This window comes from Astyanax mexicanus, chromosome 2 (assembly GCF_023375975.1).
Source record: "Astyanax mexicanus isolate ESR-SI-001 chromosome 2, AstMex3_surface, whole genome shotgun sequence".
Lineage (NCBI taxonomy): Eukaryota > Metazoa > Chordata > Actinopteri > Characiformes > Acestrorhamphidae > Astyanax > Astyanax mexicanus.
Genome location: NC_064409.1, coordinates 36,913,213 through 36,940,971, shown reverse-complemented (window position 1 = coordinate 36,940,971; position 27,759 = coordinate 36,913,213). Strand labels below are relative to the sequence as shown.

Genomic DNA, 27,759 nt, shown 5'->3' with positions numbered 1-27,759 from the left:
CATAAACAACACGTCTGCTCCTCCATTGTGACTGATTGCAGTTCACAATAGCAAGTGTAGCATGACTGCGTTAGCCAGCATAGTCCAGATCACTTTAGCTAACCTTGCTAACCTAGATAGTTATCTCAAGTACCATCTGCCTTGAGTAGAATTAATGCTGGGGAATGAGCAGAAGGTGGAGTCTGAGGCCAACACCCACACAGAATGTGTAGTAAGAAAATACTGGACGAAGCTCTGCTGAGACTGGAGTTGGTACAATATAATTTTCACAGGCATAAACGTCGGTCGACATATTGTGACTTCATTTCAAAAGGGCCAGTGCCCTGAGAACTACGTCAAGGTACTGTGTGTATAAACAGTGTTTTTTTAATAAACTACCTGTGCACTTTCAAAAATCTCAGTGCTACGTTTTAAATATCAGAGCCCTCAAAATTCCACCAATTCTACCCTGCTCCTATCACTAGCATTGTTAGTCTGTTGGAAGTATTGAATAAAAACGCTGTATTTTGGAATGCTGGGGGGGGGGTGAACAGAGAACGGAGGTGGGCTAGTCAACAAAAGTTTGTAATCATTATCATGTTTCACCACACCAAGTCCATTTACACTGGATTTCTCCTTTAACATGCACTCAATAATCCAATAACTCCAGAATAAGTAAAAGTGCTTCTCCCACTGTGATGCTATAAAAGGCTCTCAGATGCTACTGTTAGGTTGTGCACCTCTTGGAGAGAGTTCAGAGTTCATTACCTGCAAGACATTTTGCCCAATTGATAGACTTTGAGAGAAGTAGGATGGCCGTTTTGATGAACTGCCCAGAATCTATGCTGTCTATCAGCCAGCTACCACTTCTAACCTGGACTTCTACTGACTGAAACAACATTTATCAACATTCATCAAAAAAATCTAGCTTCTCTTTGGAATCTGACATTGATCAGGTTTGAGTATGGAGGCCTGGTGGTCAGCTTGATCCACTTTAATCGTGCCTTTGCTATAAAGCGACATAGTGCCCTAACTGCTGGTATAAAGATCTATGGAGCCATTGCATATTATAGTCAGTCACCCCTAGTAGTGTAAACAAGGGACAATAACAGTTCAGTGATATGTGATTTTTGATTGCATTGTTAATGGCATGGATTACAGTGTTAATGGCAAAGTAAATAAAATATATGATAACAGAATTTTCAATAGGTTTGAAGTTAGCATTCACTTTTTAAGTTCCATCTCTGACAGCATCAAAGAAACAAAATATAAAAAAAGGTCTCAAAGCAAGATTTTCTTCTGATTAATCTTCCACTGCAATCATCTGCATGAAGTTACAAAGGTCATATAAAGGTCATATTTGTGCAGGTGTCGTGGCAAAGTAGAACACTGCACACTTCTGAGTCTTTTTGCAGATTTGATAATCCTATAAACAAAGCATATAAGCCCAACAAATCAGACCTAAGGCGTATCTGAGGTCTGAATTTGATGTGAGAGCTCAAATATCTAGAAGTGGCCAAACCTTTGCATGGAGCTTCTTTTCTATTACACTAATAAACTGTAACTGCTAAAAAGCAATAAACTTGCTCAGGATTTTGTGAGGAATGAGTCATCCCTATTGTCTCTCTAAAGTTCACTTCACCTTCTACCCACTTATGAAGTCACAGTAACTTTTTACTCATTTTTTTTAACATTTACTCAACATGTATGATATGAAGACATCCAACTAGTGCTTTGTGATTTATAACTAAAGATGTCAAAAGTATTGGTATTTACTATTCAAGTAGAAGTATGGATACAAGGGTTTAAAATACTTCTGTAGAGGTTGACATATCAACTCAAGCTTTTTACTCAAGTAAAAGTGTAAAAGTACTGGTTTCAAAACTACTTAAATTATAAAAGTAAAAATAATGTAAGAAAGTCAATAAGCCATAATGACTATAATGTTATTTAAAAAGGTTAATGTTGAAAAAATTATAATGCACTAGTCTCCCTGTTTCAGCTGCATATGTGCCCAATTTAGTACAATACAAATATATTAAAGAACCTTCATTTGGACACCACATTGTAAACCAATAGGGTGTCGGAATGGTATCTGTTAATATTTCTCATCTAACCAATCATCATCCAATCAAATTCAATCTATAGGGTATTTTTTTGAATGATGAAAAGTCCGAACAAAAACAAGCTGAAATGAAATAGGAGTAACGAGGCTATTTTTAAAATGTAAGGAGTAGAAAGTTCATATAACTGCGGGAAAATTTGAAAATGTAAGGAGTAGAAGTAAGAAGTTACCTGATAATATAATTGCTCCAGTAAAGTATAGAGAACCAACATTTCTACTTAAGCAACACCTCTAATTCTAATCCATGAATTCAATTGCTCTGGAATATGCACAGCCTCTTTCCGCCAGATCTGGCAGGAATAAAAACAGACCAGCAGAAAAAAAAATACACCCTATCTAGATTAAGGTGACAGCACAGAGGAATCAGTGAGCAGAGAGCTTGTTTATGTAGATGTAGGTAAATAAAAAAAAAATAAATGGTGTAATAATCACAAGAAAATTAGAAAGACAACCATCAAGTACCACACATTCTATTTTAGCATATGACAAAACAACATATTATTCACACTATAAGGTGCACTGGATTATAAGACATATTATTATGCTACAATAGTAAGAAACAGTGGTGTTGCCATGCTTTTCTTCTAATTCAGCAAGTCTTGCCACTGGATGGGTGGTGTTGGGGGGGGGGGGGGGGGGGGGGGTAGGTAACAGATTTCTCGCCTAACAACTGTTTATTTGGGTGAGTAAAGCTCTTTTATTTACTTACAGTAAGCTTAGTTTTACAGATTTGCACTAAGGCTGCGTGCAGCAGCATTAGCATTAGTGACTAACTGCTAGCGGGACGTAAATGCCACCTGACAGCTTGTGTTTTCTTACAACCTGACTGGTAAATTCATACATATGGTGCACCAGATTATAAGGCACACAGAACATTTTTGGGAAAATGAAAGGGTTTTAAGTGCACCTTATAGTGCAAAAAATATGCTACTAAGAGAGATCTCCTGAAGCAACCTGAGCTTTATCATTTTAATACAGCCATAATATTACTGCTTTAATAAACTTGTATCTCAGAAATTGTAACCTCACGTGGTCAAGAAGAGTGTTAAGTCTTAACTTTCCTGTATGTAAATAATAAAAAAAAAATTATCTTCTAAAGAAACCTTATAATAAGGTGGAGCTTATTTGATGGTATATTTTATTTAGTTTCAATGCATTTGTTTACTACTAGTGAAGACTCATTTTCTGTTTGCTTGGCTCAGATTTTGATTAGTACGCTGACAGGGGTGGGGTTTAAACCCATGCAATATGCTAAATCCATCAGCATAAATAAATAAATTTTAAATTTCCTGCATTTCTAATTCTGTGTATAGAGTAATGGAATGGTCTGATTTGATATTGCACAGTATAAGACAAACTTACTCAGACAGAACGGTTTACAGTGGTCCTGATGGGAGTCAGATAATCTAAAGGGAAAGTTTAGCACTAAACAAATAATAATCCTTTACATAATGCTGGATTAAGACTTAAATAATAACATTTACAGTGGGGAAAATAATTATTTGATCCCCTGCTGATTTTGTTTTGTCCCCTTACAAAGATATGAACAGTTACTTCTCTAACAAAGAGATAATTATAAAAAATCCAAAGACTATTATTCAATAAGGTTATACATTAATTTATATTTGATTATGTGAAACGAATATTTGGTCCCCTAGCAACCAGCAAGAATTCTGATCCTCGCAGACCAGTTATGTGCCCATAAGGCACACAAATCAGTCCTGTCCCTTTAAAAAAGTACTCTACTCTCACCTTACTATGCGTATAAAAGACATCTGTCACAGAATCAGTCTCTTCCATTCTAACCTCTAGACCACTGTAAGCAAGATCAAAATAGCTATCAAAAGACATCAGGAAAAAGACTGTAGAGCTGCACAAGACTGTCATAGGCTACAAGACCCTCAGCATGAAGCATAGAGTTTGTGTGTTAATTTGAAAATGAAGGAAATACAAGATATCCGTCAATCATCCTCAATCTGGAGCTCCATGCAAGATCTCACCTCCATCCATTTATTTCTGCTGTGTACTGAAAACATTTGAGTTTTAAAAGATGGATATAAAACAAAATATAACATTTCAGCTTTTATTTCTAGGTATTTACATCTGGAACTGATGCACAGTTCAGAAGACAGCACCTTTTACTTGAGAGAAAAAGTATTGGAACATGTGACTGTCAGGTGTGTTATGTTGCTCATTATTAATTATTCAATTAATTAATAAACAGTGTTCAGTTGCAGATTTGGGTTTAATCTGTGCAGACTGTGTATTTATAGGTAGAGGAGTAACCAACATGAAAACCAAAGAGCTGACTATGGGTAAAAAACAAGCAATGTGAAGCTGAGAGAAAATAGAACATTAATCAGTCATTGCACAAATATTAGCCATGGCCAGTAAAACTGTTTTCCTGAAGAAGAAAGTTGTCACTGGTGTACTAATCAACAGATATCAAACAGCTAGACCACGGAAAACCACAGCAGTTGATGACAGAAAATTGTGCATGCTGTAAATAAAGACCCTAAAACTACTGTTAGTGACATCAGCAACAACCTCCAGAGGGCAGGAGTGAAGGTATCACAATCTACTGTTAACAGAAGACTTCGTGAACAAAAGTACAGAGGCTTTACCACAAAAAAACACTGATAGCAGTTATTTCAAGCAAAGGATTTGCAACCAAAATTCAAAGTCTTCTTCACTTTCATTTACTTTAAGTTTATCTGTTCCAATACTTTTGCTCACAAAAGAATGTGTGGGTTCAGACAAAAGGAGTTATTTAATAAATAGTTCCAGCTGTAAATATCTGTAAAATAAAAGCTGACATATTGATATTTTGTCATCTTTTTAATTTCAAAAACAATTGTTTTCAGCTTACAACAGAAATAAAGGGATTTGCCACATTGTTCCTATACATTTAGAGGGGACCGAAATACATCTTTTTTAACACTGTTGTACAGATCCGTGAATAGCCGATACAATAAAAATGACATCATAATATTTAAAGAGTTTTCTCTAAATGTATCTAACCTAGCTAACTAGCTAGCTAACAACTTTATTTCACTGTAGAACATCTGTCAGTTTAAACTATGCTTGCTTGCTAGCTACCATTATCTAGTGCTCACCACTTAATATGTGGTGCTCACCCCTTACTATCTGGTGCTCATCAATTAGTATGTGGTGCTCACCACTTTTTATGTAAAACAAAAATACACCATGTCCCTTCCGGGGCTCTGTAAAGCCATAATGACTATGATGTTAATTAAAAATGTTATTGTTGAAAAAACTGTGATGCACTACAGTACAGTACAGTTTTCTATAGTGATAGGTTCTTGAAAAACTCAAATAATCCCATACTAAAGTACAGTGATTTTTTTCTTTAAACTCTGCTGAATTTTATTCAGTTAAATTGGACTAGTTTTGTGATCTGTACTAAAAACGTGTTCTTTACACGCTGACAACTGCTTATGATCCATGATATGCTTAAAAAAAAAGTATAGAGTGATGCACTAACAAAATATCGTCATAATATGACAAGTTTGACCACTGTAAGCAAGATCAAAATAGCTATCAAAAGACATCAGGAAAAAGACTGTAGAGCTGCACAAGACTGTCATAGGCTACAAGACCATCAGCATGAAGCATAGAGTTTGTGTGTTAATTTGAAAATGAAGGAAATGCAAGATATCCGTCAATCATCCTCAATCTGGAGCTCCATGCAAGATCTCACCTCCATCCATTTATTTCTGCTGTGTACTGAAAACATTTGAGTTTTAAAAGATGGATATAAAACAAAATATAACATTTCAGCTTTTATTTCTAGGTATTTACATCTGGAACTGATGCACAGTTCAGAAGAAAGTAAAGTACAGTGATTTTTTTTCTTTAAACTCTGCTGAATTTTATTCAGTTAAATTGGACTAGTTTTGTGATCTGTACTAAAAACATGTTCTTTACACGCTGACAACTGCTTATGATCCATGATATGCTTAAAAAAAAGTATAGAGTGATGCACTAACAAAATATCGTCATAATATGACAAGTTTGACAAAATTCTGTTATATTTCCCACTGCCAAACATTTTTGTTACATTGTAAATGAATACTGAAGAAGTCATCCAGACTATAAAGGAACACATAATAAATCATGTAATAATTCAAAGTGTTAATCAAACCAAAATACTACGTAAAGAAATTCAGGTTTCTGAGGCTGGTAACTTACATTCCTGGGTCAGTCCTGATGTGAGCCAGTTTCATAATTTCAACTTTTTCGATGATATTTGCGACTGCACTGGAGTTCTTGAATTTTTTTCAGGTTGACTGACCTTCATTTCTTAAAGTAATTTATTTTCTTTACTTAGTTGAGTAGTTTTTGCCATAATATGGATTAAAACATTATTTAAACAGAGCTATTCACTGCATACCAACTCTACCTCTTTACAACTTTACAACTGATGCTCTCAAACACATCAAGAGACAAAAAAAATCGAGAAATTAACTCTTGACAAGTTTAGCACAGCTGTTAACTGAAACCATTCCAGGAGACTCTACCTCATGAATCTGATTGAGAAAATCCAGTCAAGAAGTGCAAAACTATCATCTAAGCAAGGAAAAATCTAAAATAAAAACATATTCTGGTTTGTTTAACACATTTTTGCTTACTATATAATTCCATATTTTTTTTTCTTTACAGTGTGCGTGACTTTAGTATGAATACAAAGCCTGTATCAATTTTCTTGTAATTTAATTTTATCTCAAATGGTTTTATGTGACTTGATACATTTATGATTCATTTATGATCGCATTACTCATATAAAAAAGGTCTAAAACACAAACACAGCGTTCTAAATGAAACACACATATACAAAACCTGCCTTAAAAGAACAATAGGCTTTTCTACCTTTGTAGGAACATTTTACACTGTAATCTGCTGCAAGATGCAGGTGAGAGAATGTCCAAGAAGCCTTTGAAAATGATAATTTGCTGAAGCTGAGGCTTGCCAAGCAACCGAGAGAAAGAGAGCATGTGCACAATAGAGAGAATAAGAGACAGAGCGAGAGAGAGCGACAGTGAGACAGCTTAATGAAAATGAATCTATTCTAAGACTATTCATTCCAGCTTTGCTTAGGGAGCGGACAGTCTTACACACTTCACATCTTGCTTTTAGAGCTCTAAGCTCATGAGAACAGAAATACACTTTAATGCTCTTAAATTCAGCCAGAAGGTTGGAGATTGCCTCAGACATTCTGCTATTGTGGCTTTTTATTGAAGCCCTGTGATCCCGGGCTGCATCTATTATGTGGCTGAAACATACGTCCGTATGACAAATGAGCTGTGGATGCACACACACACACACACAAACTCATGCATATATGTAAACGAGAAAAAGAAGGAAAGAAAGCACATAGATGTGGTGGAGTGAATGGAACAAACTGGAGCTGCAGAAACAGTGTTTTCTCTTGTGTGGCGCAATGCATGAATCGGCCCACTCACACTGCAGTTGCCTCGGCAACCACAGGAACAGATGCAGGTCAGAGCTAGGAGAGGGCAATCTGAATCTGTCACCAAGCGGATACAAAATTATTCATAAGCACACACACACACATAATGCTATAGATCAATATACGCTCAGGATATCTGCAGGAAAGGGGAAATTCAATTTAAGATTTTTTAAAGATGTTTAAATACCACTAATAACCTAAAAAACAAGAATTTAGACCACTTTCACAAAAACCACAACAGCATTATTGAGTTTACAGACTTCACACTGATTCCGCTATTTTCTGACAAACCAATATATTAAAAAAACATAAATAGACAATTCTGCATGTAAGAAAAATGAACTGTTTGTACACTGAAAATGCTGCTAAATCTGATGCAAAATCTGTGGATATTAAACCTCCATGCCTTCAGATTCCCACCATCTACAGCAGCAGCACCACTAGCTAAGAACAAGTAATACATTTATCTTAAAATAGCACCTTCTGAGTCATATTAATGCTGTTCTGCATAGTTCAGTCTGTCAGTAAATCACTATGCTAACTCACATATCAAATTTAAAAACCTTAACTTAGTTATTATCACTGCAGTTATTGGAAAATTACAGTAAATGTAAGAAAAAAATGTAATCCTTTTTATACCAATGAGAGAAAATTAAAGGACCATTAAGGATTATATTTTCTGTAGTAACTCATAACATGATCAGGATGTATCATCAGATATTAAGGAAGGATGCTGAGTTTAAGCACTGGGAGGTTTGACAGCAGAGCTTCAGCCAGTATTTTCTTACTTGAACTGTGCAGTACATCACAGTAATCCATGTGGGATATAGCCTCCGAATCTGCCCACCACCATTACCCCAGTCCCATTTCCATAGCCCAGGATGTCAGGTATAGAACAAAACAGCAAGCAAACAAACAGTGTGCCACAGCCATGAAAACGGGTAAGCTGGTACTTTTTTGCTGAACACGCAAGTTAATCACTGTGCTTCAGTAAGGTATACTAACCATTAAAATAATTTTTAAGTAAGACTCATTGTCGCTTGCCACTGTGAGTTCAGCCTGGCTACCCACATGAGCTTTGCATCTGTGGAAGAGAGGATGGGGCAGAAAGCTTTTAAATATTTAGAATTTAAATATCTACATAAATTTACACATGACAATTAATCATCCGCACTGATATTCATATTTAGAAATGTTAACCAATCATAAGTTAATCAGAATTTGAATATTAATAAATCACTAGTAATAAAAATGTTAAACCTGAAAAATGTTCATCAACTGCAGTTAATTTTGCCAATGCGTTTATTAATATTTACAAACATGTTAGCAACTTTTTTGCTTCTTAAAATGTAAAAGTAAAATTAAAATAATACTTATTAATCTTTAGTTAATCATATATTAATAAAAGTTATTATAAAGTGTTACCCTGGACTCCTGTAGCCATTTCTCTCACTCACTAACATTTATTACTGATTGTTCTTCAAGATCACTTTAAAAAAAAACTAACTACCAAAAAGCACACAGCATTAATAGTAAGTTTCACACTTTGTAGTATGCTTGTGATTCCTGTATTGTCTGCCAAACGAATATTTCAAACAAACACAGATTAACAGTTTGGACAAACAAAACAGAAGTGTACAATGTAAAATTATGGTTATTTAACTGCCATGCTTACAGTTTTCCCAAGTCATGGACATAGCTGAAAATACGGCTCCTCAGAACCACAAATAGTGCTGTTGGTGCTATTTAGTTCAGTCTGCCATTAAATTATTTAAAATCAAAATTTGAAACTGTGAAATGCAATGCACAAAATAAGAACCAACTCTACATGGGTTGTTTCTCCCTATACCTAATTTGGTGTGTAGAATGTTGTTCTGAGATTTGCATTTCCAGATGTTGTGCAGTATTTTACCTCTCTGCCAGAATTTAAATATACTGGACCTGCAAAATTACACTTACATTTCATTATCTATATTGAATGTTAATAAATAAGGGTTCATCTACAGTTACAGTGTAATCTGTTGTACCCTTACTCTAGCGTGACTTGAGAGCATGCCAAGGGGAGACGGATTTTGGCACTTCTGTATTGTTTACAGGCTAACGAGAGACTACTGTACCTCAGCTTCCTGTAAAGTCTGACCCATCTAGAAAAGTGTTTTTACACTGCTAACAGAGCAGACCATGGGTCCAGAGCGAGAACACTTATTTTGGTCAAATTATGACTGACAATTTTTATTGAGTTTTTTTTTTAATAAAAAAAAGAATAGATTGAAAAAGTGTAATTAACAATGAGACATGTATTACAATCACACCAATCTTAAATTTAACCCTTGTGTGGTGTTCGAGTCTGTGGGACCCGTTTTCATTTTTCATCAAATGATACTAAAAAACATTTTTTTCTAACTCAAACTCATTGGCATTGGCTAATTTTTTGTGAAAAACCTATATCAAAACACATATTTGATAAACACACACTGTACACCCCCCCCCCCCTACACATTTATATTACACACAGTATGTTTGGCCAAATTTGAAACTAAACAAATTTTCTACTCATATCTTGAGTTAAATTCATTTTCTTTTACATTTTATTAAATAACTAATAAAATAGTAGCACTTTTTGAAAGAAATGTAACACAAGGTAAATGTAAAATATTAACCATGTAAGCTGTTTATATTGCTTGCAATTTAGGTGAAGCAAGCATGTGTAAAGCATTTTAATGTAAAATTGCTTAATTTTGCTGAATTAAATACAAGTAACAAAGTAAACGAGTAACAAAAATATGAACACCACACAAGGGTTAAGTACTACCCATCACTTTAAAATAATCTTGGAATTTCCCCCATTTACCATAATATTGGTCCAATCTGTTGAGTAATTTGAATGAAAGTTTTTCATAAGCTGATACCTTCCCAAGTTACAACAGCAAGTCTTGGACTGGTGGCCCAACTGCACATTTCCAGACTCTCATTATAATTTTATGGCCCAGCATTATGGCAGCTTGGATCCAGAGAGAATCTGATTTGCTAAGATGAGATAAAGGGAAAGAATCCTCCAAAATATAAAGACTTGGACAGAGGTCAACCTGCTCTCCTACTAAAATCTAATATACGGTTATGCACACCTTAACCAGGAGAGTTGGATACATGGGCAAGACCAGAACATGTGCATTAAAGAGCCCTTCAGCCCTTCAGCCCCAGCCTACAGATCACATTTTGGTCCTTTGGTCCAGACAGTTGTTCATGGCCCCTTTTGAACCTGCTATTTTGGTTCAGATCAAACCGAAGTCAAATAAGGTAGGTGTGAACGCAACTTAAAACTTTTGAAGACTTTTTAAGGATCTGTAGATACCCTGCACACACTACAACACATATTCTTTCCTGCTCAAACTCTCCAATCAAAGAGGTTAGTTCATAACTAGCTTAGCTATTTAGCCACTTAGCCTACCCGCTCTACACAACTTTTGACACAAATTAAATAAAAACTCTCCACACCTAATAAACAGAAATAAACATCCTCTGGATAGGTGGGCACCTCTTTTTCTTCTCTGCACTCCTCTCTCTTCATTACACACCATGTAATAAACTTATTAACAGAGTAACAGGTGTATAACTTAGCATTTTATAGGTTAAAACATGCTCAAACTAGCATAACTAGCTTAACTATTTACCTATTTACTTAGCCTAACCGCTCTACACAACTTTTAATACATATATTAAATAAAACGTCCACTATTCTGATAAACAGAAATGAACAGACTTTAGCTCTGGATAGGTGGGCACATCTTTTTCTCCTCTGCACTCCTCTCTTTAGTTAATATAAAAGCATATAATTACAGGGCATTATTAGCTAGTTAGCCTACATGCTAGCATAGACCATGTGCTGTAGCATTAGTAGTGCACAAATATGCGTACAAAAGCTTTTACACTGACTACTAGCGACAAATTTTAATACAGAATTGTTGTTAATAAACTTGGGGATGTATATTGAGCAATTTAGAGTTTTATGATGATCTTAAAATATAGGATTATGTTTTATTAAATTCAGAGCACTTTCAGACAACTACCTTTCCGTTACACATTATGTACAAAAGGGAAGAGGCAGGGCAGGAGGGAAGAAATATATAGGCAAACATTCGGAGAAGAATTTTGGGGAATTCTAACAATAAAACACATATATTTAAACTCTGTTACACCACGTCCAAACAGTCAGTCCTTACTACTCTTCCACAACATTCATTCTGATTTAAACCCAGTTCCAGCTCCACCAGGATTCTCCATCGCATAAATATTCCCAAAGCACTAACTTTAGGATTCCGTACAGCTCTATCCGGATAACGAAAATGCGATTTTCACATTGAGATGTTGCACAGCATTAGCCGAACACTAAAACCCTTGAAGATGACAGCGTACCTAATGGGGAAGTACGCCCAGGAATCTTTTTTACGCTGCCACCGCGTTGACCGAAGCAATTTTCTGGATTAGTGCTCCTTACTAAGAACACTAATCCAGAGGTTTTGACTGAGCAGGCTAACAGAAATGGATCATTAGGTGAACATGAAGGTGAACTAGATCAAGTTGAGCAGGAAGAGCCTTTTATAAAGCACAGCTTAACCTCACTCTTAGTCTTAACAAAGAAAAAAAAACAGTCAGTGTGAATTTAGTTATCAGGAAAAGAAGCAGTCAGTTTCTCTGCTTATACACACCAGTAATGAAAGGTTTAATATAACTTAGTGCTTCATATTTAATTGTTGTTTCTTCTTTTGTTTTGCACTCAGGCTAAAAAAAATGCTGCTGTGTTCAGGCACAAAATAAATATGCACATCATTACTAATTGCGACTTCATTGTGTTCTATCGAAATATAAAACTAAAATAAAGAGAAATTTAAAAAAAAATGCATGGCATGCAAGTGTTAAATATGATCAAATATTTTCAATGTGCTAAAGATATTTTGTACACACTAGGTTTACGTGATGGGTCAATTGGACCCCAAGCAGTTGTTGCTGTATAACATTAAAGTAAAGTACTATCCATATTTTACACACACTTGTGTTTGGTAATATTGAGGTCGCATGCAATTTTATAATCTTCAAAAAAATCAAAGCTTCTCTCTGCTTAAGCTCTAATCCAACAACACTACACACTCAGTGTAGTATTGCAAGAACCACTGACTGTTCAACAATGCAACAAAAAAAATACTGTAGCTGATGCATACATTTTGCTATGATCTGATGATCTGGAGGTTAATAAATGACAGAATTAAGAAACGTAGATGGGTAGAAACATTTTTGGTCACACTATTAGTCATGTCTATTACACTCTATAAACATACTGATAACAACAGACAAGCCCAAAAAGGGTCTTAAGTACAGAATAATTTTTCCAGGAAGTGATAAAATTACCTAAAACTTGATGATATGAGGTGAGCAGTAACTAGAGCCCTGTTTAAATATATTAATACTGTAGCTTGAATGATAATATTAATGCACACTGAACTGAATGCATTTGTTAACTGGAGAAAGAAGGGAATTGTGGCTGATTTTAATACTGTAATGCCTCTAATAGCTTGACCTATTTAAAATATAAAATGCCGTATTTTTTTCACTATAAGGCACACTTAAAATTCTTTAATTTTCCCAAAAATCATCAGTGTGTCTTATGTATGAATTGTACCATTCAGGTTGTAAGGAGCAATGTTATAGTTTAGTTCTATAGTTTAGTTCTCCAGCACCGAGACTCGAGACTGGAGCAGTATTAGCATTAGCTGCTTATCACTCTGAACACTAGCTCTTTTGCCATTCAGAGGCAAATATATCGGACTGTAGCTTGCTGCTTACCCTGGCTAGCACTGCTGGAGCAGCATTAGCATTACCCGCTTACCGTGTTAAGTACTAGCTAGCTCTACCGCCGTTCAGAGGTGAGTTTATCAGACTGTCGCTTGCTGCTAACCACTGCTGGACACTAGCTGCTTAACCAGCCTTAGCATTACCTAGTAACTGCACTAAGCGCTAGTGCTAGTTAGTTCTTTTGCTCGTTCAGAGGTAAGTACACCAGACTGTAGTTGGTAGGTAACCCTGGCTATCACTGTTGGAGCAGCATTAGCATTACCCACTAACTGAACTAAGTGAAAGTTAGCTCTTTCGCCATTCAGAAGTGAGTATATTGGACTGTAGCTTTCCCGTTTACCATATTAAAACAAGCTACGTGGGACAAACGGCTAGCTAATATCTCCCTGGCTCACCAGAACACTCAGGGTTCCTCAGTGTAGTCTGTAGTCTGGCTAGCCTTAGTGTAAATCTGGAAATCTAAGCTTACTGTAAATAAACTGAAGCGCTTTACTCCCCAAAATGAATAGTTTTTAGGAGAGAAATCTGTGTTGACTAACATCCAGAGCTCGTTTGACTTTAAAAATAATGTGCCTAATAATTCAGTGTGCCTTAGTAGTGCTAATATACAAAAATTTGTTATTCAAATGCAAGAGAAAAATAATTGTGAATGCTCCCTTCAAAAAAAGGACCCAAAAGCGTTCTAAATATATATATATATATTCATATAATTCATATAATAACCCTATACACAACCCTCACTGAAGTACTTAAAAGGAGTCAGTAACCTGCTAATTAGCTCCCATCAGCTTCTCAGGTTCTAATGACGTGTCAATTGGCCAGAAGCACGAAGTTTGACAAGCTCATCAAGTCTCCACACTCTCACTTTCCATTTTCTTTTCTCTGTCTCTCCTGATTGATCTCTCTAAGAGTCTTTTAGAGACAGAGGAAGCGAGAACACGGACTGAGGGAGAAAGTCTTTAGTAATCAAAATCAAATTAATAATGCAGCAATCCTGTCAGCTCTGCATTATACAGTACTCTTTAAAAGGGCTTGTTAAAAGTCTCTTAGTAAAAGCAATAGGAAGATGAATAAAGATTAAAATGCATTAAATCATTCCTCACTGTGTTCTTTAAACATGTCTTTATATAAAGTGCATCCGAAAAATTATTCACAAAGCTTCACTTTACCCACATTCTGTTATATTACAGATTTATTCCAAAATTGACTGTATTCATTTTTTTCTCTCAAAATTCTACTTAGCACACAATGACACAATGAATAATGATTGGAATTAAACAAAAATACACTAGTCAAAATTTAATTAATAATGCAGCAATCCTGTCAGCTCTGCATTCTACAGTACTCTTTAAAAGGGGTTGTTAAAATGTTCTTAGTATAAGAAATAGGAAGATTAAAACGCATTAAATCATTCCTCACGGTGTTCTTTAAACATGTCTTTATATAAAGTCATTACAAGTCATTTTCATTGGGTAAACATTACCAAAGCTTTACTTTCCCCACAGTTATTTTACAGCTTTATTCCAAAATTGGCTGTATTTATTTTTTTCCTCAAAATTCTACTTATAATACCTCAAAAACAGATTGAATTAAAATAGTTTACATACAAATAAATCACATTTACATACACTACAGGTCAAAAGTTTTAGAACACCCCTATTTGTTTTAGCTGTCCAGCAGCAGTTCTGCATTGCCCAGACAAGCTGCTTTTCTCATCTTAGCAATGCCTTTATTACTGTACTTTAACTGTCAGACCTCTGATCTTTCACTTTACTGCTGAAACTGAGACGTGTGAGATCAATGTTAAGCTGAGCTAAAGACATTGCCATGTGGGTCAGCCAGATCTCCTTCTGTATCAGTTTTATCCAGTTTCTAGGAGTCATTTGAAGCTGTGGAAAATTTCTGGCTTCATCTGTGATTTCACTAAAGAAAATACATATAATTTTATTAGTTACAGTTTTCTAGTTATGAATATGAAAGTGTGTAAATGCTGCAGTAGAGAGTGCATTTTAAATCAATAAGCTCAGTTTATTTCCAATGCTACCTACCAGCTGTAATCTGTTAACCAATTAATTGTTTGCTAAACATAATTTTTCTTAACAATATACTATGTAACTTTTATATCTAAATATAAAATTATTGTAAACAAAAGAAAACTTTTTTTCGTTTTTAGTTTATTTGTTTTCCTAAAAGGCGCTGGCAGCTCACTAGCAAATTTTGCACACTGGATTTTGTACTATTTCTGGTTATTGACTTGACCTTATGAGCTTAAATGGCAAAAATAAAGGGAAAAAAATGGGGTTGTTTACCATGCCTTTAACATGACACTCAATACTGAGCTCAGGTGCATCCTGTTTCCACTGATCGTCCTTCAGTTGTTTTGACAACTTGATAGTTGTAATGGAGTCAGACTGTGGTAAATCCTGTTGATTGGTCATGTTTTGGAAAGTCACACATCTATCTATGTAAGCTCCCATAGTTGACAGTACATTTCAGAGCACAAACAAAGCCATCAAGTCTAATGAATTGTCTGTAGATCTGTAGATTGTCTGTCTGGGAAAGGGTACAAAAACATTTCTGCAGCACTGACAGTCCAAATGAGCTCCCATAAATGGAAGTTTAGAACTGGTCTAATAAAACAAAGTCTTAACACATTGGCCTAAATGCCAAGCACTGCTCCAACACCACTAGAGTAAAGCATGGTGGTGGTAGCATCATGTTATGGGGTTGTTTTTTCAGCAGCAGGAACTGAAAGAGTGGTCAGGTTCAGGGGAAATATAAATGCTGCAATATACATGAGACATCCTTAAAGAAAACCTGCTCTAGAGCACTTTGCACCTTAGTCTGGGGTGAAGGTTCATTTTCAACAGGACAATGGCCCTTAGTACACAGCCAACATACCAAAGAAGTGGTTTTGGGACAACTCTGTGAATGTTCTTGAGTGGCCCAGCCAGAGCCCAGACTTGAACCTGACTGAACATCTCTGGAGATGAAATTCTGATTCTGAAAAATCTGACTGTGCATTAATGCTTTCCATACAACCTGATGGAGCTTAAGAGATTCTGCAAAAAAGCATGGGAGAAACTGCCCAAAAGTAGTTGTGCCAGGCTTGTAGCATCTTCATATTCAAAAAGACTTGAGACTATAACTGCCTTCAAAGGTGCTGTATATTTTTGTATTTTGTTTATAATTGTTTTATTTATTGGTTTAAGGAATACATACATACACACACTCACACAAACAGGATAGATGAATATATACATTAGGACTTAGTAAGAGAGAGAGAGGGAAAATAAAAATGAACACAAAACAAAAACACATCACACACAAATCAATGGTTAACAGTGTCTTAATTGCACATACTAATAAACAAAAAGAGGAATGGGCAGGAGGCAACAATCCAGGACACATTTAAAACAAGTCACTTTAATTATAATTAGTTGGAGTCTGGAGGCTCTTCATCATGGAGTTCTACATCATCTAGATGTTTTAAAAAGAGTCCCCAAGCTTTATAATAATTTGCAATAGATCCTTTTAGTGTGTGGCTCATTTTTTCCAGTTTAATGAAATACAGAGCATTTTTTTACCCAGTGTGTATGGGAGGGGGGGTAAGTTTTTTCCAGTGTAACAGAATAAGTCGCCTCGCTAAGAGAGTCAGAAACACTACCAAATTTGATTTACGTTTAGATACAGTGAAAGTAGCTGGAAGGACACCAAACATTGCAATGAGAGGAGAGGGAACAACAGGTACTTGCAATATGCCTGAAAGTGAGCTAAATATTGAGTTTATATGATATAAACTGGCCGGATATTTTTGTATTTTTAATAAATTTGCTAAAAATACATTCAAAAACGTTTATACTTTGTTATTAAGGGGAATAATGTGCAATTTTTTGGGGGGGAAAAATGAATGTAATCGACTTTGGAATAAGGCTGTAACATAACAAAATGTGGAAAAAGTGAAGCACTGTAAATACTTTCCACATGAACTGTTTATGATTTTGTATTACATCAAAGGCTTCCACCAGTGTTACAAGTCAAGTAACCTTTTGTTTTTACTGTATTAAAGCTTTTTTACTTATTGTGTTCACACTATACACTCGTTTAGTGTCCACTCACCTTTGGGTTGTTGCCAATTGGTGCCAAAAGTGAGATTTAAACCCAAGCAGACATATTGCATGTCTATTAAGCCAAACATCTTGACCCAGAGTTTCTCCACTCTGGCCCTAGAGGCACTCTGCCCTACGGTTTAGTTGGATTCCCTGCTGGAACACACCCCCTGCAACTCTGAAAGAGCTCGTTAATGAGCTGATTAGTTCAATCATGTGTGCTGGAGAGCAGAGAAAGCATTAAAATGTGCAAGTGTTGAGAAATAGTATCTTATACCCACTTGGCCATCATGCTGACATAAATTACAATTGTAAGTAGGCAGAAGACCTATAGACCTATTTTGAGAGAAGTAGCTGTGTCTATTTTAGGGGACAGTGACCAAAAGGTACAAATTCAGGTCCTCTACACCTATAAATGGTTGTTTGGCTTATAATCTTTATTAATTTTCAAAGGTACCATGTACAACAATTAAAATCCTCTATTAAAAAAAATATGACCAGACAAATGACCAGTAAAAGATTCAAATGGTACTTTGAGTTGTATATATATGTATATATATATATATATATATATATATATATATATATATATATATATATATATACATAGTAAAAAAAGCTAAAGAACCCTTTTTAAAGGGTATTCTACAAGATATAAGAGAGAAAATGTCTGTCACAAGTTGAGAGCTGCATCTTTTTGCCATGTTTCCTGAAGCAGAGCAGGGTCTTCCTGACCCTCAAAACCATCAAATCAAAGAGGATATCAAAAGTGGCAGGTTTACAGCATGCTAAATCACTTTCAAAAAGCTCCAAAGCTGATCTCTTCCAGTTTTTTTGGACAGAAATGAGAAAACTCAAAGTCAATGGCAGGGGATTGAGTTTGCTTTTAATCAACAGATGGTGGAGTCAGACACTTCTTTAAAAAAGCAGGTGGAGGATAAATGAGAGCGTCTGCAGAGCACTGGGGGTGCATCTGTAAGAGATTTTCGTTTAGGGGGTTTGGGGGCTTCCCTCTCGTCACGTGACCAAGAAATGGGTTGAAGAATAATAGAGTTAACGGAGAAATGATGATTAATTCATGAGAATTAACCAGATTTGTGTCAACCAATAGCTGACTTCATAACAAACACACACAGCAGAAATTATGTAGCTTTTAAACAAAGGCATCATAGCTGAGCATGGTTTGACATTAAAGTATGTGCCTGTGCTGCAGCTTGAAGCCAGTTTTCAGGTTTGAGGTTCTCACTACCGCAGGAAGCTAGCTCCAGACACATGGCAACAAACACTAGAACGGCCTCCAACAGCGACACATGAACAGAGCACTGATGCTCGACTACAGACAAACTCAAACAAGCTGCAAAGTCACAGAATACAGAAGCCAACATATGAGAGGAGCCTGAGGGGGACAATAAGAGGCAGCTTAGAAGTTCACAGCCCTGCAGAAAGAATACAAACAAAAGAGTACAGACAAAATAGACTGTCACAGCCTCCAGACAAAACATCAACATGAAGGAGTGTAGTTACACTGAACTCTTGACTCCAAACAACCCAACACAGCTCAGCTCAGCTCAGCTCAGCACAACTCAACACATCTAAGCACAGCACAGCACAGAAAGGAGGTGTGGAAGAGTTGGCACTCACCATGAACTGCACGTTGTCGAAGCCGTTGGCAAGCAGGTGGTTCTCGTACTGGACCAGGCCGATGTTGTCCAGCCACTGTCCCACGGACTGGACGGGGCAGCGGGGGCCTATGAGGGGGTGCAGAGGGAGGCGTTTGAGCAGAGAGTAACCGTCCACCCTGTAGCAGCGGCAGTCCGGCTGAGACAACTGACACTGCCACATCATGTTCCGAGCAAAGTGACTGTCAAAGGAGCCTGCCATGCTCTGAGACTCGAGAGCGCGTGTGGACAGCGAAGAGAGGAGAGAAAAGGGGGAAAAAATGAGAAAAGGAAGAGGGGGAAAGAAAAAATTGTAGAAAAGGAGATGAGGAGGAAAATAAAGAGGAAAAGAGGATCCCCCCCTGTGTGGGTAAGAGGAAAACAGGAGGAAAACAGAAGAGGAAACAGAAGAGTCTGGTCTTCAGTCTGCGGAAACGCAGCAGAAAGAAGAGGCAATAGGATGCAGAAGACAGGAAGAAAAAGGGAAACGCAAAGAGGGAAATAAAGATAAGGAAGATAAAGAAAAGAGAAAAGGGGAGGGGGGGTCAGGGTGCGGAGGTGAGGAGGCGAGGCAGGGGGGTTCGGCTGCTGAACATGCTGAAAGCTGGAAATCCCGTCCACTGCTCCCGCTCAGCTGTTGCTCCTAGACGCTGCGCCACGCTCAGTGTGCGCGAGAGAGAGAGCATGTGTATCCTTGCGTGTGTGTGTGTGTGTGTGTGTGTGAGTGCGAGAGAAAGAGAGATAGATAGATGAGAAAGAGAGATGGAGAAAAAAAGACAGAGAGAGCGAAATAAAGAAAAAAAAGAGAGAGAAAGAGAGAGGGGGAGCGTGCAGCTTGCCTGGTAGAACGCTCTTTATCAACTACTCCCACACTCATCTGTATGCTTCTGCAGCCTGCTCCTCAGAGCTCCCCCGCTCTCTTTCTCTCTCTCTCTCTCTGCTCTTTCCTCTCTCCCACCCTTCCGATTATTTCTCTCTCTAACTCTCTCTCTCGTTCACTCTAACCCTCTCTGTCTCTATCTCTCTCGTTGTAGCTCTCTTCCTCTCTGTCTCTCTCTCTCTCTCACCCCGTCTCTCTATCTGTACCTCTCTCCCTCTCTCTCTCTTACCCTGTCTCTCTATCTGTACCCCTCTCTCTCTCTCTCTCTCTCTCGCTGCCGATAATAGCCATCAGATCAGCTCTAGCCTCTTTGTCTGAGTGTGAAGCTGCTGCTGCTATTCCCTCCCACGCGTACACACACTCTCACACACTCTCACTCACACACACTCACGCACGCACACACGCGCTCTGTGGGTGTCTGTGAGCATTGGTGGAATGGCACCATAAACAGGATTTCTTTCCCTGGACAAAGTGTGACAAGGGACCATTGCAGAGGAAAAGAGAGCGGACCCTCGTTTTCCAGACGACACCGCACGTTTCCCCGCCGTTAAGCTTGAGTAAGCTTAATGTTGTTCTGAGGTCAACACTGAGATAAACTTCTTTCCAAATCCACACCCCCCCCCCCCCCCCCACCACTCTTAACCACTTTCTGTCCTCGCATCTCTATTACGGCTAGAGCCGAGCATCAGCAAAGCAAAGCAGCGCACAGTAACCATAGTTACTTCTCCAAGAGCTCAGCAGCTGAAGGGAAACCTGCCTCCACCATATACTGCAGACTACAGGAGATACAGACTACAGCAGCCACAGTGGCTATACTGCGCCACATTTAAGTGACAGTTGTTCAGGGAGACGGCTTATTTATATCATCATTAAAAATAGCAGTTAATAAGCTGAGACATGCTGAGTGCCCAAAGTTATTATTTTTTAAGATTTCTTATTTTTGCACTGATGGTAGAGATAGAGATAATAGGAAACACAAGAGAAAACCCAATACACTCTTTTTATGAAAGATAAATAGTTTTAAACCATCTGTATACCTATATACAGGGGTTGGACAATGAAACTGAAACACCTGTCATTTTAGTGTGGGAGGTTTCATGGCTAAATTGGAGCAGCCTGGTGGCCAATCTTCATTAATTGCACATTATTGCACCAATAAGAGCAGAGTGTGAAGGTTCAATTAGCAGGGTAAGAGCACAGTTTTACTCCAAATATTGCAATGCACACAACATTATGGGTGACATACCAGAGTTCAAAAGAGGACAAATTGTTGGTGCACGTCTTGCTGGAGCATCTGTGACCAAGACAACAAGTCTTTGTGATGTATCAAGAGCCACGGTATCCAGGGTAATGTCAGCATACCACCAAGAAGGTCCAACCACATCCAAAAGGATTAACTGTGGATGCAAGAGGAAGTTGTCTGAAAGGGGTGTTCGGGTGCTAACCCAGATTGTATCTAAAAAAAAAATAAATAAAACCACGTCTGCCCAAATCACGGCAGAATTCAATGTGCACCTCAACTCTCCTGTTTCCACCATGAACTGTCCGTCAGTACAATAAATTATTGTGGTCTAAAACCAGGTGTTTCAGTTTCATTGTCCAGCCCCTGTATGTAAAAGGGAATAATCCAGTGTTTGATCCAGTGATCCAGAGTCATAAGCTACGCTTTGATAATGTTGCACTTTATCAGAGTGTACTCAAAAAACTCAAAAATACCTTAAGATTTCTGCCTTCCTCTGAGTTATTGACTGCCCACCTGTCCAGCCTGATACCGATGGATGTTCCACCTTCAGGTTCTCCTGTCACCTGTCTGGCCAGACTGATGGAAGTCTCTGGAAGCCAGGCTTCCCTGTCACCCATCACAGATCTGCTGCCCATTGCCCAGTTTATGCCAAAAGTATCGGAGTAGTTGCTCACCACTCTTCACTACAGATTCTATCAAAGTTTATATGAGCTCTAATTGAAGGAATTTTCTAACTGCTTTCATTGCTGGTGTTGCTATAAGCTCCTCTGACCAAAGGAGGATGGGTCCTCCCTTATATATTATTTAGTTTTTTCTTGCCTCCATTGTTCACTGGGGATTCTGTGTTGTATGTTTAATGTTTTGCCAGTTTATCTGATCTGCTATTGTACTTCTGTAAAGCTGCTTTGAAAAAGCATGAAAAACCCTCCAAACTGAATAATTGGTTAAACCACAACAATCATAACTTTTGCTATGCCCTATGGAATCTGAGGAATGCCGCTATGACCTGTGAGATATGTGTATGGAGTCTCCGGTGTAGAATATGGATGTGATTCCTGACCTTTTCTGTTGGAATACAATGTTTCAGAAAAACATTGCGACCACAGCTGGTCGTAATTTCTGATACACATGTGAAACTATGGATAAAAGGAGACTAAATATATTACATACATAATATCCCATTCATCTAGCACCCACTATTATCTCAGTAATTTGCCTTGCTCACATGATAACACCTTCGAAATGATAAAGGTGTGGGCATTTCTAAGCCATTCCCTAAATATAATGCTATACCCTGCCTTTTGACACGTCAGTGGATGCAGAAAACTACCTTTTATTAATTTATGACTTTGTTCTTTTAGAGGTGATTCAATCATTCAGTTATTTAGAGGTGGACTTGTCCATTTATTTGTCTGTAAAACTGAGCTTGAGCTTCATATCATGGACTAATAAGTGAACAGTCCACTGCAGGAGTTTTTGGTGGCAAACTAAACCATCTCAAAAACATAACTACGGTTAAATGGTGGCAAGATGTCGTTTTTGTTATGGACTGTGTTGGGTAGATACAATACAATGGGATACCTGTCTTTACAAAAAACTTTTGCTTTCGACTCCACAGAGTATTATTCCAAAAGGTGTCGTGTTAAACCGTTTTTTAGACAAAAACTCTTGCTTAAATTACCTTTTAAATGAGGGGGATCATAAATACCGACCCTATCTGAGATGTTTAATTAATTTATTTATTTTTGGGTGATCTTTTGGGTTGTTTTGAACTTTTATGAATAAGTTGTCAGTGAATTTTATGGAGGACCCTTGGTATGCCCAACCACTTCTTGGAGGATTCCCAAATAGTTTCTCCATTTCATGATAATGGCTCTTACTGTGGTTTACTGCAATCTTTCTGAATACTTCCATAATTCTTTCCATAAAATCGCATTCCATGGTGTCAACTGCAGAGTGTATGGTTCCAAATCTGGGTGTGACTGTTTCAAGAGCAATGAAGGAACACTTGGACACTGACTGATCAGCAAAATCACCTCAAAACCTTTTCAATCTATAACAGCAGGGCGAAAATATGTGAGTTGTAAGAGTTCAGAAATCAATATTTGGTGGAATAACCCTGGTTTTTAATCACAGTTTTCATACATCTTGGCATGTTCTTCTCCACCAGTCTTACACACTGCTTTTAGATAAGTTTAAAGCCACTCCTGGTGCAACAATACAAGAAGTTCAGCTTGGTTTAATGGCTTGTGATCATCCATCTTCTTCTTGATTATATTCTAGAGATTTTCAATGTGGTAAAATCAAGGAAACTCATCATTTTAAGTGTTCTATTTCTTCTTTCCAAAGTTGTATATTTTAAAGGGTGTAATAATGCATTCAGACAATGTTCCATGAAAAAAAGTCTTTCTAAAACAGGGGCTTTTGGGTATCTAATAAATAACCAGAAATAATCCACATCTCAGTGAAGCATGTTAAAGCCATGTGCCACATTCCACTGGTCTTTAAGCTGTAGTCTCATTAGTACATTATGTAACAACATGAATACAAGCATTGTTCTTCCATTCAATTTACTTTAAAATATCAAACCCTGAACTCAGTATTAGAAGCTGAAATCTGCATTTACAGTATCTTAACACCCTTCGTATATGTGGTTGTTGATATGCCATCAAACCAAGCTGAACAGCTTGAATTTTGCACCAGGAGTGGAATAAAGTTATCCAAAAGCAGTGTGTAAGACTGGTGGAGGAGAACATGCCAAGATGCATGTAAACTGTGATTAAAAACCAGGGTTATTCCACCAAATATTGATTTCTGAACTCTTAAAACTTTATGAATATGAGCATGAATTCTTTGCATTATTTGAGGTCTGAAAGCTCTGCGTCTTTTTATTATTTCAGCCATTTCTCATTTCTGCCAATAAATGCTCTAAATGACAATATTTTTATTTGGAATTTGATTTGGGAGAAATGTTGTCCACAGTTTATAGAATAAAACAACAATGTACATTTTACTCAAACATATACCTATAAATAGCAAGTGAAAAGATGTCTTAAGTGGTCTCTTAATTTTTTCCAAAGCTCTATGTGGGTTTCTAAGAGTGTGTAATCATCTTAGTCTTTCTAATTACATGTGTTTACCTTCATGCCAATCAAATGTCTTAACCCACCCCCTGAAAAGTCACTTCTACTTTATTTGAACTGTGATTGTGGTACATGGTGTGCATCTCATTAAAAAGGATCACAAGAGACTGTTATAACAATTACCTGACAGTGTTATAGTGTTTTATATATAGTGTGCATAAATCACAAACAATTTAATATAAAATTAAACTAATTAGCATTATATGACCTGCAAATCAGTTACTTGAGGTATACATGAATAAACTTGCTGATGTGGCTCCTTGATTATCTGGACACCCACATGAAGTACTTTATTGCTACAGAATGAATCAGGGTATACCTAGAGCTGTGCAATATATCATTATTTAATTATATCGTGATACTTTTTTTTTTCTTCTTACAGACAATAAGCAATAAGATATAGAGGATATCATCAGTACTTTAATTAGACGTCATTTCATTACAGAAAGTGTAAAAAATGCTGTTTAATCGAATTATGTGCAGCAAAAATTAAATAAGATTCACTGGAATACAAATTAAAAAAAGAAGAAATGCTGATGCATTTTTCTCATTGTTAAAATATATGATAAATACTCTTTATTAGGGGTGTGACGAGATGCTCATCTTATAAGCCGAGACGAGATGAGACATGATATTGTCTTTAATAGATGAGAACAAGACACGATGTAACAATATATTTTTCATTTCAAGGATTAAAAACATTTTATATCACTGGAACATACAAAATGCAAAACTGCAAAATAAATTTGTAAATATTTTGTACGTAATTATTTTTGCTATGGATGTCAATCATTTTTCACTCTGATTTTGAATTATGTATGATTTATTATATGCAGTAAAATATAGAACATGATGCTGTACATCAGGCAATTTGACCATAAACCCAACAACTTCTTAGAACTGGTGTTAGAATCCACTCAGTGAGGGTTTTATATTCAACTGGCAACCCCCTGAGGGTTCTATACAGACCTGCCAACCTTTGCCTCCTTAAGTGTCTGTAATTCTGTGTCACTCTGCAGTTTAAACTGCAAAGGTGGGAATATGTGGGCAGGAACATTGTTGAGAGTCGGTAGGCCACGTAATTAATTAAACACAGAACAGTGTGTTAAAATCAGCTGACACAAAGGGTCAGGTGTTTGTGCTCACTCAAAAGATCAGTGCTGCTGTTTGCTGCCCAAAATTATCACACATTTGTTTTGGTTACCTGTGCACAACTGTCGCAAGACACATTTAACACCTGACAAAAAAACTTTCATGCCATTTTAATCTCGGCATATCTCTAATGTTTACTGTGAAAATGTCAGTTAATATTGTAATATATTATTTTTATCACATCACCTAACTCTATCAGTGTGTGATAACGTCATGGCTTTTATATTGTTCATATCAATAGCTAAATTGTATCGTATCGACCAAAATGAACAAATATAGCATGATATAAATTTTTGCCATATTGTCTAGCTCTAGATATACCCTTCATTACTTGATAGGTACAATCTTAGCAAACTTTAGACATCATGTCTCAGCTGATTAACTGCATTTGGGCAAAGAGCTGTTACTTCCAATAAAAAGAGGAATTTCTAAACTTTATAAAGGAGGTGTGGCTAAGAGTGTAAAATTAAATGAAAGGAACCGATAACAAAATGAGTTTTTTAACTTTGTGCCATCATTGAAAACGCCATGCTTTTCACCTGTAGATAAAAAATCTATACAGCAGGGCACCCCATTTTCTGTACTGGAAAGGTCACCTTTTAGTGCTGCAGATTAGTGAAAGAATCGTTCACTTTGTGATACAAGCAAATTTGGTACAAATCATCTTCTAGGCCTAAAAAAAACTTCCATTTTCCAAAATGGCCACTATTCTATGTCTGTGAAAACCTTTTACATTTAATATGAAGGCCATTTTTTTTTTTTTTAATGGCTGCCATCTTGCATTTCCAGGTGGCTAACATGCTTTTCTGATAATGTAGGTCACGCCAAATTTGGTTCTTGTATCACAAAGTGAACGATTCTTCAGAAATATGGATTAATCTGCAGCACTACATTGGGACATTGATAGAAGACACTTGATGATGGCACTTTTTTCAACTGGAAGGGCGGAAAGATGTGCATAAATTTTCACTTATTAAGACATCACTTTTACTTGCAAGAATAAACACAAGAAATACAACATTTTTTTTTTTCCCCAAAATATAACTTACAAATATTATCATCTTCACACACACACAAACAAAGACACGTGCATGGATGCAGGAACACACACCTGAATTGTCTTCTTTGTTCTCGTCGAGCTCCGTCCCGATTCCAGCACCAATGGAACTCATAATCTTATCAATCTACAGAGACACACAGGGAGAAAAAAGAAGAGAGAGTGTAAGAGAGTGAGAGAGAGATACAGAAGAGAAGAAAGGAGGGGAGACAGGCGGTGAGAAGACTGCTTGTTTGCATAATGCCACGTTTTTGTTCCTGTACTGGAAGTCTTCTTCTCCCCAGGGATGGTGGCTAACCTGCCTCTTCTCATTCTCTAATTCTCATATTCCCACATCTAATCCAATCCTGACCCTGCCTGCCTCCTCCACAGCCTGTAATTACACTCGGAAGGGCCGGGTAATTATTGGCTAAAAGCCGCTCAGAAAAAAGGGGGAGTTTCTGCGAAGTAATTCATCGTCATCCGCTCGGATTGAGCGTTCGGTGCAGCGGCGGCGGCAGACAGCGCTTTTGATGAGTCTATGCTCATTAGAGAACAGTATGATTGAGTGTGGAATGCAGAGCACCTCATATTCTTTCTTTTCACCTCCACCTGTCTCCAGAAGCCCATCTCACTCAGCTCTCTGTGGACTCTCTGGAATACTGCAGGGGGATATCTACCGAGGACCTTTTGCAAAAGGTTGAATTTTCTATGTTATTTTCTTTCTTCTATTTTTTTTTTTTTTTCAAAAATGTACGCTGGAGAGTTAAATACTGCCCCTAATTGAAGTGAGTGTTGCACCACCACTGTGTAATTTACTCAACCCCTTGAAGTGGTCTTAAATCCTTTAAAGCATCATCACAGAGAATTCGTATTTTTTGCTCCTGGGTGAAGATTCATTTTTGCTATGAGCTACACGTATTATGGCACGTGCTTTACACATGCATTTCTGGACAAGCTGAGAGACACAGAACTGGCACTGAAATTAAATGAAGAATGTGTCGTTTATCGCTGTCTCTTTGCTGTGAAGATGCTTGAAGATGAGGAAGAAGACACCACAGACATTGCCTTAGGTGTAATACAATTATTTATTACA

The 27,759-nt window shown here is 37.1% G+C and overlaps 1 protein-coding gene across 8 annotated transcripts in view; it reads right to left on the bottom strand.

Moving 5' to 3' along the window:
* anks1b (ankyrin repeat and sterile alpha motif domain containing 1B) overlaps nt 1-27,759 on the bottom strand; it is a 441,679-nt gene that overhangs the window by 114,051 nt on the left and 299,869 nt on the right. For all 8 annotated transcript variants that reach the window (XM_049474291.1, XM_049474289.1, XM_049474290.1 and 5 more), the window contains 2 exons: nt 26,739-26,811; nt 19,193-19,299 (listed from right to left, as the gene is read on the bottom strand). In XM_049474291.1, coding sequence (XP_049330248.1) covers nt 19,193-19,299; nt 26,739-26,811 — 180 coding nt within the window. The remainder of the gene's footprint in view (nt 1-19,192; nt 19,300-26,738; nt 26,812-27,759) is intronic.